The 15,693-nt window shown below is 34.6% G+C and overlaps 1 protein-coding gene across 3 annotated transcripts in view; it reads left to right on the top strand.

The window, feature by feature from the left end:
* slc4a4a (solute carrier family 4 member 4a) overlaps positions 1–15,693 on the top strand; it is a 106,423-nt gene that overhangs the window by 60,163 nt on the left and 30,567 nt on the right. For all 3 annotated transcript variants that reach the window (XM_088910450.1, XM_088910451.1, XM_088910452.1), the window contains exons 9-14: positions 946–1,033; positions 3,825–3,979; positions 4,884–4,997; positions 6,692–6,866; positions 10,985–11,118; positions 13,519–13,790. In XM_088910450.1, the coding sequence (XP_088766576.1) occupies positions 946–1,033; positions 3,825–3,979; positions 4,884–4,997; positions 6,692–6,866; positions 10,985–11,118; positions 13,519–13,790 (938 nt within the window). The remainder of the gene's footprint in view (positions 1–945; positions 1,034–3,824; positions 3,980–4,883; positions 4,998–6,691; positions 6,867–10,984; positions 11,119–13,518; positions 13,791–15,693) is intronic.

Genomic DNA, 15,693 nt, shown 5'->3' with positions numbered 1-15,693 from the left:
ACAAATGTAAACATTATCCAAGATATGGTAATAATAGAGAATTGGTATATCTATTATGTTTTAAATGTGGTATATTATTTAAGCTATTTAAAACCCTTATCAAATTGATAATTAAATACTAATTGGGTTAGAATAGGACCTTTACCATTGTATTTCTATATAATATTTTGGAAGTGTTTTGTACCGTGACATTTTAAAAACAATCTTAGCTTTGGTTTTTATATATTTTGACAAAAGGTGAATATGTTAAATGGTGAGGACCTGAAATATGAAGTATGTTTTAAGCTTTAACCTTTACAGCATTAAAAATCTAACCAAAATAAGGAAATCCGGCACAAACCGCTCTTTTATGTAATTGCGGACATGCAAGATGATACTATCTGCTGATTACTTCAAATTCAAATAAATGTGGCTTATAGCACCCTAGAGAGAAATGAACTTAAATCAAGTTAAAGGGTATAGGTAAAGTTAGATAAAATGAGTTATTGGTTATTTCCTGACTACTTCATATTCATGTTTAAGCATCCTGTTGCCAAGAAATGGGAACCCCCCCCCCCCCAAATATTAATCTTTTTTGTTGAACTGTTTTAGGTGTTTACTTTGGATCTGAAAATAATAACATTTAATGGTTGGAAAAAAAAAACACTTCAGAAGCTGAATTCAACTAAATGTTTTAATTTGCCATGGTAGATAATCTGTGAAAACAAGTAGATACAAAATGAAGACCGGGCCCCATTATGATCATGTATCCTACGTTTATTACAAGAAACAGAAGAAACTATTTTTTTCCCAGGATTTTATGAGCCACAGACATACTGTAGATTCACAAGCACAAACTAAGGGGCTGTCGCATCTGAAGGAAGTGATTGCGATAAGCGTCTAGCACAAACTTACCCACTGCATGATTTCCTTATTCTAAAAATGTAAACCATGTCTCCTTATCAGATTCCTGTTTATCCTACTGGGACCTAAAGGCAAAGCCAAGTCCTACCATGAAATTGGAAGGGCGATAGCCACCCTCATGTCAGACGAGGTACGTGTGCCGCGTGCCGGTGACTTTTGTCAGTTTTATATGGGATGGTAATGTGCCGCTAATTAATGGAAACTTTCAGATGGGTTAATGACATCAGTAGGTAGATTACAAATTGGGTCTGGAGAGATCAAAAAAGATTATGGGCCAACCTATTTCCTCAGAGGGTCCCAGGAGGCAGGAGATTTGGTAACAATTAAAAGTATACTTTGGTGTGCTTCTGCTTAGGTGAGTTTCATTTAACAAGACTTCTTTTCGTGACATCACAAAATAACTAATTAATGGGCTCCCATCCTGTAACACCGAGGAGTCATTAAGGCACTAGTGCAAATGAATTAAACAAGGTAACTAGCAAATTATAGGATTTTAATCTGGTATCATTTACTGGTAAATCCTCTTTAGACTGTTCTAGTTTTTTTTTTCACTTTAAAGGATTAATTTAATGCTGTCTTCACATCTTTTACCTTTTGATTATGTGCTGTCTTACAATTTTAGTAGTTTGCATCTTAAACATGTTTAATTGAAATCTGGACATCTGGACAAAGTCTCAGTTTTAAATGTTATTTTTTGTATTAAAAAACAGAAAACAAATCTCAACATAGAAGTGTACTTGTCCATGTTTTTCCCTGACTGACAGCTTTAGTAGCTTTGAGGTACAGCAATGGTTTCTCAGGGCTAATCATTGGACACATGCCATTTATTAAAAGATTAGGGAATACTGGAAAAGAGCCACCGCACCATGCTTGGATGTGGGGAATTTGGATAATTGGTGGTCCAGGAATCTATAAAAGTTAAAGTGACTACATGTATACCAGTCTCTTGTGAAAATGAAGTAAATGAGAATGAATGTAGTATTTATTTACCATACAGTACATTAGGATCTTTTTGGTGCATAAAAAGTGCTTTAAGTTGTCTTAGAATTTCATCACTGGTCATGCGGCATTTTTCATTTTATCCTTATTCTTCTTTGTCACTTTCCTTCCTTTTGCTTATTTCTGTAGGCAATTGTGTGTTCTATTATATATTTCATTGTTTTTTTCAGCAGTACAGCAAATAGAATTGTTGTATTAGTTCAGTAATAAATGTTCCTTATTACTGGCCACTCATTACAATATGCACATGCTTTTATACTGAAGATATAAGGATGTAACCTTTCTACTAAAACAATGTTTTTCTCTAGAAAGCTTTCACTTGTGAATTTTACACTTTGTTTCTAAATGGAAAAACATAATAGACACACCAATTAATTAAAATGTATTCTACTACTGCATTCCATTTAAGAAAATCTAATCAAAATATCTATTATATATAAATATAATTTATATGGTAATGGTGGCTTTCAAACAGTAGTTTTATGCGTCTAGACTTATTTTAGAGTCATTAGAAAAATGTAATTAGGTCAGATTAGAAAATCGTGGATAATGTAACTCCTTTTTGATGCATTAGGTAACTAACTACATTGTTCCCACAAGTTTATAAAAACAAAAACATGTATTTCAGGTGATAAAATTAGTTTTTTCAGTATTGCAGAGAAGCTTTATGACCAAGATCCTGTACTCAAATCTACAAATGTATCTTCAGTTATCTTTTAATCTAGGTTTTGTTGTTTCCTCAAGTTGTACTGAATGTTTACAAGCGCTGCATATCTCTATTTCCCTGATATTGACTTTTTTCTCATAGACTTATTTTAACCCTTATTTTTTTTTTGAACCAAAAGTTTAGTGTGTGATTTCGACTACAGTTTTGAATATTAAAGCTAACTATCAACATACAGTACTTTCCAGTTGCACCATCTGTTGAATATAAGCAAGCACTGTAGTTAGAAAAGCAAACATTCACAAAAACAGGATTTCCTAAAATTACATTTTGAAACAAAATTAGTGACTTCCCTGTGAAAACTGCGCCCAGAAAGTATTTATCAGATTTTGGCTTTGACAGATTTGTCCTGTAAGACCATTATTGGGTTGAGCCTTTTCCCTTGTCTCTTTTATAAGAGCCACACTACAAAGAATTACTTTTTGCACTAAATGAGGGAGAAAAAAGTTTAAATGATTGTGTACATATAAATATGTAGTAACATAGCAAATATTATAGAAATCTGTTTTCTAAGCTTAATGCCACTCAATGGTTCACTTGAGATATACTGCATTACTATACAGTACATGAATATATTGTATATTATCCAAAACCCATATGTAAACTTTAGATTTCTGGTACAGTTCCTAACAAAGTTGTACAGACAGCATTTGATACTTTTCTCTCTTGTAAGTTGACATTATTGACTGTAAACACATGAAAATAGGACCTACTGTAACTTCTCTTTAAAAAACATTTTAGGCACCTTAAGATTTAAAGATTTAAAGTTTTCAGTATTTGACAGAATGCACGGAATGATAAAAAATGTGTGATCTCTTTCAAAATATATGTATAAATAAAATATTATAATCGAAATAATTTTGAAAACTGAATTAGCTTAATAAAGGCTTCCTCCTTTTAAACATTTGCATTAATGTTTGGTAGTTAATTTCTACCAATTTGATGAAAGAAGTGATAAGAGGTGATAAGGGCTTTAGCATTTAAACATTTTAATATAAAAGGAAATTAATTCAATTCATAAATTGATTTTATTCACAAATAATGACAGGAAAACAGATTTTTAAATGGTTAATGTTGCGCTGTAGTTATTTCTGTTTACTACACTGTAGTGTTTTAAAAAAAAATGTCTAAAGTAAGCAACTACTGTACCACCATGCCACCTCTTGATGTACACTATCTTGTTTCTAATTGCCTTTAGGTGTTCCATGACATAGCATACAAAGCCAAGGACAGGCAAGACCTGCTGGCCGGCATTGATGAATTCTTGGATGAGGTTATTGTGCTTCCACCAGGAGAATGGGATCCAGCCATTAGGATAGAACCTCCAAAATCACTTCCATCTTCAGACAAAAGGTTAAGAGAAGAGCAAAAAAAACTGTGTTTTTATTAATAAGCAGCGGTTCACACTCACTGAGCTATGGGATAGAAAATTGTGCTGACAGCCTCAAGCTTACTTGAAATTTGCTGTTGCTTTTGGTTTCATTTAAACAAAAATGAAATCATCATCTTTAGTCGGAGCTGTTGGTTAGGCTTGAAGGCTTTGTATGACCGTGAATTAAAATGCTGTGAATTTACATAAAATATCTAATTGACCCTCATATTAATGTCAGAAATTATAATCCTACATGGAAACCTTTGAGATAAATGTCAGTAAAACTTATCTACAAAATATTGTAATTTGTATTGTAAAAAAAGTTAAATCATTTTGCTCTGTTTATTTTATTTGGTTCTTTGAGAAATAAAACTGACACATAATAATAATAATAATGATTGCAATAAAGGTGACCAACTGTTAATTTGTTAGGAGAGTATTAGCCCCACTGGCAGAATCACACCACGGTCTATGAGAGGAATACAGTAGGACAAAAAATACAACATTTACAAACTGATGCTAAGTGTCACAGATGCACAGCTTTCACAGTACAACTCATATTGAGTGGCACTGATGATGTCAGATGAATTTACCTATGTCTGTTCAATAAAATGTCAGTACACACACTACAAAGATTTAGTACTCTTCTTGATAATAACTTTTTGAATCTGTGAATTAGATTATTCTGTTCAGTATTGTTTAAATGGTATAGTTGTTAGGTGGATCCGCTAATGGTTTGTAAAAGAAATGTGGAACATTTTCAAACACATTATTGTATATGCCTTGTTCATGAATTGTGTTTTGCCTTTTATTTATTTATTATGTCCCTGGTGAATGAAATTGTCTCTATATGTTATTAATGGAGTCTGTTCTCCCTCTGAACAGAAAGAACATGTATGCTGGAGGGGATAATGTGCAGATGAATGGAGACACACCTCATGACGGAGGTCATGGAGGTGGGGGGCACCATGTGAGTGATGAGCTGAAGAAGACTGGAAGGTAAACCATCAATTGCCTGAGTGCTTAATGCTTAAAATAGAACCATTAAACACACACTTCACAGGTCATTGTTTTTCCCACAAAGAGCTATTGTACTGTGAAACTACAGGCACAATGGCTAATGACAGGTCTGACAGTCAATGCGTGATGTGCAGAAGTATGACAAATGCAAAGCATAAGATGGCTGTAGTACAGTATGTGGTTTCATTTTCTAAGCATGTTTACAACAGCATTACAAGGTAAATAGAAATAAGTACAGTACGTTGTCTCCTTTTCATAGTGCTGTAGTGCTACAGTATGCATTTCTGGATATTTGTACTGTATAAATGATAACTCCTCATTTTCTGGAAACACTTATGAAAAAAATTAAGTAAATCTGCCCAAACATTACATAAACACTGTGTACTGTAGGTATTATATGGTTTGTAAGAAAGTGGTTTTGATACAAATTTTATAATACTCTATACAGAAGGGTAAATGATTTTGTGTTGCATACTACAGTATATGCTGTAGATGTAAGGAAAATTCATAATGACCCTTAAATACGTATTGTTTTCTGTTATAAACATGATGTTCTGTATACCCAGAAATAATGAAAAGACAAAATTATTTTACTCTTGTTGAAGACACACTGACCTTAAACTGGCCTTAAATAAATATTAATAAGGATAAACATTGTATAGCAGAAATATGTTAAAGTTGTGTCTTTCTTGCTTGTTTTTCTTGTGTTCGGTGTCTGTCTTGTGTTGGTATGGGAATTACTGTGGTGAACAGATAATAATAGATAAAAACAGGTTTTGGAGGTGAGTTAGAAAAAATAAACACAGAAAAAATAAGCAAAGCAAAGAGATTAATGCAATCTACACAACAGTGTTTAAGCATGTTTCATCAGGCTCAATGTAAAAAATATGACCCTCCTGTAATTATTTTCCAGTTTATAGAGTCAGATGGAGATGTGAAGGTTGCCATTTATGGACAGCAGATGTCTCTTGAAATTAATTCATGATTTATTATTGAACAGTGATTGGATTACTTCATTCACACAGGCCATACAATTGCTTAAACTCTGGCACAGCACTGTCTGAGCTGTGAGTCCAGTAGCATTCAACTGCCTACCTACAGGAAACAGGGTTACTCTTAGTCTCTACAAGAAGCAATAAATATGTCTTCAATTGGGCCATAGAGAGGAAGTGGCTGTCCCTAGTGCACCACATACAGTATGACCCTCTAGGAAACATTCCACTAATAACACAAATGTAAGGGTGATAACCTGGAGAGAAACGGGTAAAGTAACTTGTCCCTGAGGTTAGAAGTACTTGAGACATTTGAAAACGACTGTAACATCTGTAATTATTTGGCACTTATTTCAATTACTGTACTTTTCAATTCATTGTTACATCAATATGATTGAAACAAACATCATTCACTTTGAGTTTTATAGGTCCATTTGATATTAAAATATGAATTTACATTTGGTAATAAAATATGTCCTGAAAGTGTTGCTGAATGCTTAAATGCTGAGTATCCACATCAACTAAAAACATTTTAAAATAGCTATGATGCATCTTTTTGAAAATAAATATGGAGAAAAGGGATGAAATGCGAGCAATCTGTAGCTTTTATATTCTTAAAATTGACTCTTGTGAAATTTTGAATAAAAAAATTCCAAATCCCATGCTTCTGTTTCTTGTCAGGTTTTGTGGTGGCCTTATCCTTGACATCAAAAGGAAGCTCCCATATTTTGCGAGTGACTTTTATGATGCTTTAAACATCCAATCACTATCTGCAATTCTTTTCATCTATCTGGCAACAGTCACCAACGCAATCACTTTCGGAGGTTTGCTAGGTGATGCGACTGACAATATGCAGGTGAGCCGTTTTTGTTCTTCGAAATACTTTGTTGGTAATTTGGTTGAGAAAAATATTTGGAGAACTCATCAGCTACTTTTTCTTTTATCCTTATGTGCATATATAGGTAGGATAGCTGTCCGGATTCATATAATCAGGCCTGCTGGTTGCCCTGTAATTTGGTCTTTTGCATGTGGTCATACAGCCTTGTATTATGTAGCTGAGCCAGTTAGATTGAAAATGATGTGCAGCAGTAGCTGTGCGGCACCTGCGGGTACCAGTTACAATGGACTTGATTGAGCTATTCAGAACAGAGCTATAAATAACTAAGGAGCCAGATTACAAAGCAGTCCTTGTTAAAGTCGGCTTCTGCTTGTATGCTTCTTTTTGTAAATGGTAAAGATAAAGGATGAGGAATGTTATACTAACCTTTAAAAAAACAACACATTAGTGTTAAAATGTTGTAATATTCTGAATGCTCTTTATATAGAAACATTTCAACTTTGAACTGAAAATCAAAGATTCAGCGTTCAGTTGTTTTAATTATATGCATGACATAACTTAAAGGAAATATTGCTGCACATACAGTACTGTATGGATGAATAGATATACATGCTGTACACATGATAGCAAGATTTCTGTCCAACCTGTTTAAAAAAATGGAAATGATACAGTATATAGGATAAGAAATTTAGTGAGAATGCTACTTATTAGACAAACAATAGTTTATCGTTGAATTGATTTAAGTGTAATGCTTCACTGTTTCATGGGTGAATGCATCTTGTGCTCCGCATTAAAATTTGAAGCATGCCTAACTACAGATATTTGAAAAAAAACTAATCTTATGTTACTTGGGGTGACATATACTGTATGAGCTGAAAATCCATTCAAGCCAGAAACATAGTAACACCTGTGGTTTGCTGTACAAATTGACATGTAAACAAGACTTGGTAGCAGCTTATCTTCATCATTTCTCCTTACTCTCAGTATACTACAGCTACTATTCAACATGCTACATCAGCCAAGTCCACTAGTTCTTTATTTCTGTATAAAAGCACCATGATCTCTTGTAAAAGATACACAGCTCAGTTTTCTAACTTTTATGCCACTATTTCACTATAGCAGTTTGTTTTGTTTTGGCATGCTCTCATGGTTTACACCGAATAGCATCAGATTGTGTACAGTTTATCAAAAGTCTGCTATAGGAAACATAATCCGTCTACCAGCTGCTAAAGATATTACAGTGGGTCTTTATTGTCTCTGCTGTCTGAGTTACTGTATCTTCTCTCTGCTTTTGGTCTTTGAGGTTTTAACTTAGAAGAAATGGTAAAAAAGCTGAGCAAATAAAACTAACAAAATTTGAAGCCTTAAAAATTTATTTGCCATTGATGTATTAAACTTTGCTGTCAGAAAAAAAGAAAGCACCTTCAAATGGAGATTTAATTGTTCTTTATACTGTATATATACGCCGTCATGGTGGTACAGTGGTTGGCATTGCTACCTTCCAGTGATGGTGCCCTGGGTTCAATTCCTGGTGAGCTATCTGTGTGGAGTTTGTATGTTCTCACTCTGTTCATGTGGGTTTCCTCTGGGTGCTCCGGTTTCCTCCCACAGTCTGAAGACATACTGGTAGGTTAATTGGCTTCTGTAAAATTGGCCCTGGTGGGAGTATATGTGTTTTTCTGTCTGTTTGTGCACTGTGATGGACTGAGGTCCTCTCCAGGGTGTGTCCTGCTTTGAGCCTGTTTCTTGCTGGGTTAGGCTCCAGCTCCCCTGTGATCCTGTGCTGGATAAAGCAGTTAGAAAATGGATGGATAGGTATACTGTACTGCATGTATCAAATGTATTTTATTTAATTAAGTAAAACTATTGTATATTTAGTTCTAGTTGTTAGATATGATACTGTTAACACTTATCTCCTTATCATTTTCCTCTTCATTGAACTCTTGGCCAAAGTCTTAGGCAAAGTCTGAAGTTCATAGAGATTTTGGCAAATACAAATTGTATTTATAGACACAGTTATTGTAGATACAGACGTTATCTTCGTATCTACTGTCTTAAAAACATAAAACAATATTTGTGTATATTGTGTATAAGTAAGAATGCTTGAAGTCTGGTCGATGTCACAATATCAAATTTTAATTAAAAAAGGAATCTTATCATATGATATCATGACTGCCAACTGACAATAACATTTTCATAAATAAAAGCAGGCAAAAACTTGGTCTTAACGTTGGGTTTTTAATGTTGAGATTTGTTCCTTCAACAGTGTGCATTTAAGTGTATTTCCTTTGGCTTTCATTGAACTTTTATTTATTTTTATTGGCACCTCCAATTACAGTGGACTGTAATGTCTCTAATGTACTGATAATAAACTTTGCATTCTTCAGAATAAGTTGTTTTTCAACAGCAAAGGAACTTCCTGGAAATAGAAAAGTGAAAGAACAAAACAATGTCCTATTTTTGTATTGTTGAGCAATCTTATGCTGCTAAAAGATGAGGACACATTTATTACTGTATATAACAACATAAGAAGAGTTAGACATGAGAAAAAGCCTTTCAGTGCATCTTACTCATTATTTTAAATTTAATAGCTAAGTGAATCAAAAATCTCAAACAGCTGTTTCTTGGAGTTTAGAATTTCCTATTAAACCACCAATCTGGAAGTTGATACAGATACCTTCAGCTCTTTAAGTAAAGTGTTTTCTGTGCTCTGATTTAAGTGGATTCTCTTTTAATTTTAAAATGTGACCCTGTGTTCTTATGTTACAGAATCTCAAATAGTGTATTGGCCCTATCTGTATTCCTTACGATTTTACAGTTGGCTCATATCTCCTCTCAGTCTACAGTACTTTGCTCTTGATTGAAGAGCTTTATCCCTATAACTAGTCCATTTACAGCATAACAATCTCCTGAAACCAGGAATCATTCTTGTTGCAGTTACTTGAGCTCTATGGCTATAATATGCTTTTTTGGTAAAGAGATTTTGAGTACATTTTTCTAAATGGGATCCTGTATTGAAATGTTTGAGCATTACGTCTATTTATAGAAATTTAAAACACAGTTTTGTTACATACCCAAACCTTCTCTTTTTTATGTGTCTACATTGTATTGATGAGGGCCTAGAAGAATCTACTTAAATACCCAATCATTTTCATTATGGCTTACTGCAGCTCGGAGTCACCCATAAGAGATGTGTTGTGTCTATGCCTACTTCATGCATAGATCACGTTACACTTAAATTTGCATTTTAAATGTTATCTGTCAAGTGTCTGGTCGATCCATGTTTTTTTCAAAGTGTCTTACTCTTGCTTTGCAGTGCATCTAGGTTTGCCACTCTATTTTTCACCTGCAAAGTTTAAACTATTTTGATAACTGTGTCAGAATGTAAACATTTGATCCAGACCTGGATCCCTAAAATTCTTGCTGTATACCACTGCATACCACTGACTTGATTAATTTGTTCAGAGCATCCGCTGTTAAGTTGATCTATCCTACCTCTATTGACTGTTTAACCACTTCCATGTTCACTGCTTGCAAGCTTTGCCTCATTGATATATAGTGTACTATTCTAAAATTATCAACCCTAATTCTTGAAGGAAGCTTTAGAGGTTAGTATTATATTAAGATCACAATTGTTCCAGTGGTTTTTTAAAATAACTACTGTATGTCAATTAGACTATACAGTATATACTGTATGTTCTATACTATAATATATATATATAATTTATCTCCTAATGTCAGGTAATCAAACAGAATGATACTTTTGATTTACACCTTATATTCAACCTTGAATCAGTATAATGATGTGTAAAAAGAGATTATGTTGTTCTTATGTTATGCTGCATTTTCCAATTGACTCATAGCATAAAATACCCTCCAATAATGTAAAGACATTAAGGGTGAAGTAACTGTTGGAACTTAAATCATGTGGTTACCTTGACAGTGCTCAAAATGTGGCAGATGCCCTTGATTTCCGCCAAACGTAAAGTCACATTCACACAGAAGCTTTTCTTCCACCAAACAGCGGCATGCTGTTTGTGCGCAGGCAGGCTTGCTGCTTTGAGAGGTTCCGGCCTGCATGTCCCCCACACAGCATTATTAATTCATGAACAAACGTGCTGTCCCCTCTCTTTTAGGGAGTTCTGGAGAGTTTCCTGGGCACTGCGGTTTCTGGAGCTGTTTTCTGCCTTTTTGGTGGTCAGCCTCTAATTATCCTCAGCAGTACAGGTCCTGTTTTGGTCTTCGAGAGGCTGCTCTTCAATTTCAGCAAGTAGGTCCGAGGTATTTTACCAGTCAAACCGTAGGCTGCAGAAACCATGCACCACCATGATTCACAGCGACATAAAAATACTGCTAACCATTTTTAGAATTTCTGGTTTATCCCACCTTGCGGCAGTTCCTGTTTTAATTCCTGTGTGCAGAGACCATCTTTGTTAATGCAAAAATTGCTTGTCATTGTGCTTTGGAAGAGGTTGGCACACAGCACTGGGGCCCTGGGTTCAATTCCTGAGGTGATATCTGTGTTGAGTTTGTTAGTTTTTCCCCATGTTCGCATGGGTTTCCACTGGGTGCTCCAGTTTCCTCCCACAGTCCAAAGACATACAGCTATTTTAATCAGATTTTGTTGTTTGATGTGAGTGCCCTGTGCCTTTTGCTTGCTGGGGTAGGCTCCAGCATCTGCCATTAACCCTTAGCAGATAAAGCAGTTAGAAAATGAATGAATTGATTTAGTTTTGTTTGATTGTTTACATTTAAAAGCCTTGTTTTTGCTATTTTGAACCCAAACATATTTCTTGTAATTTTAATGAATGATGACCTTGTATGTAACAATGCAATTCAATTGAGTGTAGTCATGTTACCATTATGAAATATATTTTCTAAATGGATAGAACATTAAAAACATGTTCTTTCTATGTTTTTATTATGTTCGTCCATTCTTTTAAAAAGAAGTTTCAAAAAACAATTTCAACACTGAAATGATTCACTACAAAAATACAAAAAGCTGATGACTCAGAACTAATAATGTTAAACAAACAGTATTTCCCAGATTGGCTATTACTTGATCAGGCTTACTTATATTTGCTGTCCAATAGACCCTTAACAACAATGTGCTTTCATGAAGGGAAACAAGCTTGTTTTTACTGATATTTACAGGGCAACAAATGGATAAGCTCCATCAAGCATTTTTGGTGAAAAAAGCTGGTTTTGGAATTGTATACTCTGAAGTATTGTGTGCACATTAGCAGACTGTCATTAAAATAATTTTGGAAGATTATGAAAGCAGAATGGACAGGCGGCATCTGTAGAAGAAGTAAATAAGGGGTCTGGTCTACTTTAAGATCTAAAAATATTATAATACTAGGGTACTTTCTGTTTAATTTGATAACAGAATCAATTGTATGCCTCCCAGTTCTGAATTTTTATGTCCTTAATATTTCAATTTTCTTTTTGGTCTCTCTGTGTACACTGGCCTTACTGTACATTAGTTTTACCCATGAGGCTAAAATATTAAACAGAACTAAGAGTATAAATGTACTAATTACTGTACAAAAGTGCAATATACTGCACATGTACTGTACATAACCGATATAAAAAAAGTGCAACTGCAATGTATAATGCTTTTCTCTGAATAAGTATAATGGACATTATATAACTTTAGTATTATCATGTTACCTGTAAAGGGTACTTTTTAAAGTAATCTCTAGTGTGAATTATAATATGTGTTTAGAAGAATAATAATATAATGCTTGTATAAGAACTGGCTTGAACACAATATATTGTGTTTGTGTTTATCTGAAAAAACAAAACAAATATGTGAACCACAGATATCCGATGTGCCCAATTGTTGATTAATTTCCTCTGAATCCTGATTTCTACACCCTGTTGAGATAAAGAATTCTCATTCAGGTGCTTTGTGTTACCTGGGGTAGGTTTATACGTGATATTACAGATATGCTGATTTATCTAATTATATTCTATTACTAGTAGTTCAAGTAGGTACAGTAGCTGCGTTAGCATGCGTAGTCTGCAAAGGAACAGGTAGCGGGTTTATTCTATGCTGAAAATAAAATAAAATAAACAAAGTGTGGCCTTCAGGCCTTCTTCACACCTGAGGAAGGCTCCATAGCCCAAACGTTGTGTTTCCTTTCTTTTCTTTTAAGCACGGAATAAACCCGCTACCTGTTCTATTACTAGTAATGAGCTAAACTAGTGTTATGATACAGTAGATTATTTTTGGTGGAAATTTAAGTAGGTCAATGGAGGCTACATTTTATGTTGTGCTTTGAACTTTTTATTGCTAAGACTACTAAAATGTAGAGTAAGAGTAAAAAGTTCAATTCTTTCAACCTCATTGTTGGACATTCACTTAATCACAGAATGTATCAAATCGCTCTTCTCTGGACTGATTCCAGAGAGTGCAGCAATTTTTTTATATCGTGGGTGGTGGAATTTTTAACAAATATTTTAGTTCACGATTTCAAACAACCACTTGCAAATACAAGAGATTATGTTACATGAAAAGTACAAGGTTATTTTTCCGGAGTTCCTGGAACAATTCTCTAGTGTGCAAAATTTTAGAATATTTTTCTTCAATAGTAACTGGTTGGTGTTATAATGTTTAGCGGTAAAACTAAAACTGTATTTCAGTTTTGTTTTTTTTCTATTTTAGGGATAATAGCTTTGACTATTTGGAGTTTCGACTGTGGATAGGCCTGTGGTCTGCATTTTTCTGCCTAATTCTGGTTGCTACGGATGCCAGCTTCCTTGTACAATATTTCACCCGTTTCACTGAAGAAGGATTCTCCTCGTTGATTAGTTTCATTTTTATCTATGATGCCTTTAAGAAGATGCTCAAGTTGGCTCATTATTACCCTATCAACTCTGACTATAAATTTGATTATGTGACACAATATGACTGTACTTGTATGCCACCATCGGCAGGTAAGAATTCACTTACTGTATTGTTATTTTCCATTAAGTTCTCTAAGCTTTGATAATAATGTTGATGACTTCCATTCATTGGTCACCTCAAATCTCATGCATATCACATGTGTCATGAAAGAATTTAACAAAGGAAGAAAAACCAAATGATGAAAACTATGAAAAAGAGCAGATTGTGCTATAATATCAGAGCCTGTGTCATGTCAGTAGCCTACTGTGAGTGGGATTCCTCAAGCATAGATGTACAGTTGGCAGAGTGCTTTCAAGGTCTGGGATTAATCAGTCTGAGCTCCCTCAAGTCTTTCAGCACACACCAAATGCTGTGCTTTCCCAGGTAACTACAGGTTTGATATGATCTCAAGATAGTGTCTCCAGTTGGCACTAACACTCCTGTCAGTCTCTGCAGTGCTTGCAACCTATTGAGTAATAAATGCATTTGCAGCTGGGCATATTGAAGAGGCAAGTATTGGCATCTTATTCTTTCCCAGAAGGATGAAGACCCACAAACTAACGAATGTCTATCTTGGGTGCCAAAGTAAGATTTCAAGTAATTGAGTAAAGTATTTGGGTGGGGGGGGTGAAGTTAAAGAACAAAGATTGTTCTGGTGATGTTTGTTATCTGTCATATGCAGTCCTGCTACAGAGTAGATTAGGAGGGGAAATGAGCTTTAGCAGTAACTGTACTTTCTGGAGGCAAATTTTCATTCACTTGAAAAGTACCGTTAGAAAATCTATTTAAATGAGCATGCATTTCAGGCCATACTAGGATTAGAGTTAGAAGACCCATCCAATTTTGATACCATTTATGCTTCTGTTTCCACTTGAAATGACAGAATTGAGAGAGTTAACCCAATAGAATGCATTTTCCTAACACTTTTAATTTCACTCAGTGAAATGTACTCATTAAAGATGTACTCATAAGGTGTACTCACCTAATTTGATTAAAACTCAAAACAGAAGAGAGTATATTGCATTTTTCATAATATGATTAAATTAATCTTGCTGCAGCTTGGTTAATAATAAAACGGTTTTCAAAGTTTTACAAAGGGCACCAAAGTGCAGAGGCTAGGGCATTCCTCTGCTCTCATAGCTCTACATATGGTAACTTCAGCTATCTTTCATTAATGCATGGTGCTGCTGAGAGCCTTTCCGGACTGAACTGATGCAAGCTGAAATAGCAATCTGTGGAAGCTATTGATTTCTGAAAGTCCACACAAATTAAATCAACATGAGGTTGAAAACTGACTCAGATCACAAGGTTAATTTATGTCAAGGAGAAACAAAGAAGGGGCTGGAGTGGAAAAATTGGTGTTAGAGTTTCGAACAATGAGTAGGGAGTGATTTTTTGACTGAACTACCAGATAACATTAGTGAGGTAATGCTTTGTGGACTGAGTCACTGTAGTTGTTAATGAGAAGATTTGTTGGCTGAAAAAATCCTTTACAGGAAACAAATGTCGTTTAGGGACCACATAATAGGCATCTGTTGTAGTGCTAATACCATTAAGAAATACTGTAGCAGAAGGATAATATGTTATAGAAACACCTAGCATGAAGGGAGGGTTTCTCAAACAGCTGCCAAGTAGAGATTTGGATTAACAAAGATACAGTAACTAAATAAAGAGAACTAAAGGCAAAAGAGCTCCCTCATTATTATATTTTTCCATAAGTAATATTATCTGTACAATGCTAATCTCTAGCTGTTTGTCTTGAATTTTTCCATTTTCTCAGCTTTTACTAAACTCAACATTTCACTGAAATTTCCTCAATGACATCCACAATAGATAACAATATGTAAAGGAAAGTCTTTACCCACTGGTGTAGACTGGCACCCAACTAGTGGCACATGCCAGCCACTCTGTGCCAGTAGCCCCATGACACAAGTCAGAAGGTTTACAATTCAG

The sequence above is a fragment of the Atractosteus spatula genome, chromosome 3 (genome assembly GCF_055471065.1).
Source record: "Atractosteus spatula isolate fAtrSpa1 chromosome 3, fAtrSpa1.hap1, whole genome shotgun sequence".
Classification (NCBI taxonomy): domain Eukaryota; kingdom Metazoa; phylum Chordata; class Actinopteri; order Semionotiformes; family Lepisosteidae; genus Atractosteus; species Atractosteus spatula.
The sequence above is the reverse complement of the archived record's forward strand: the minus strand, read 5'-3'. Positions and strand labels throughout refer to the sequence as shown.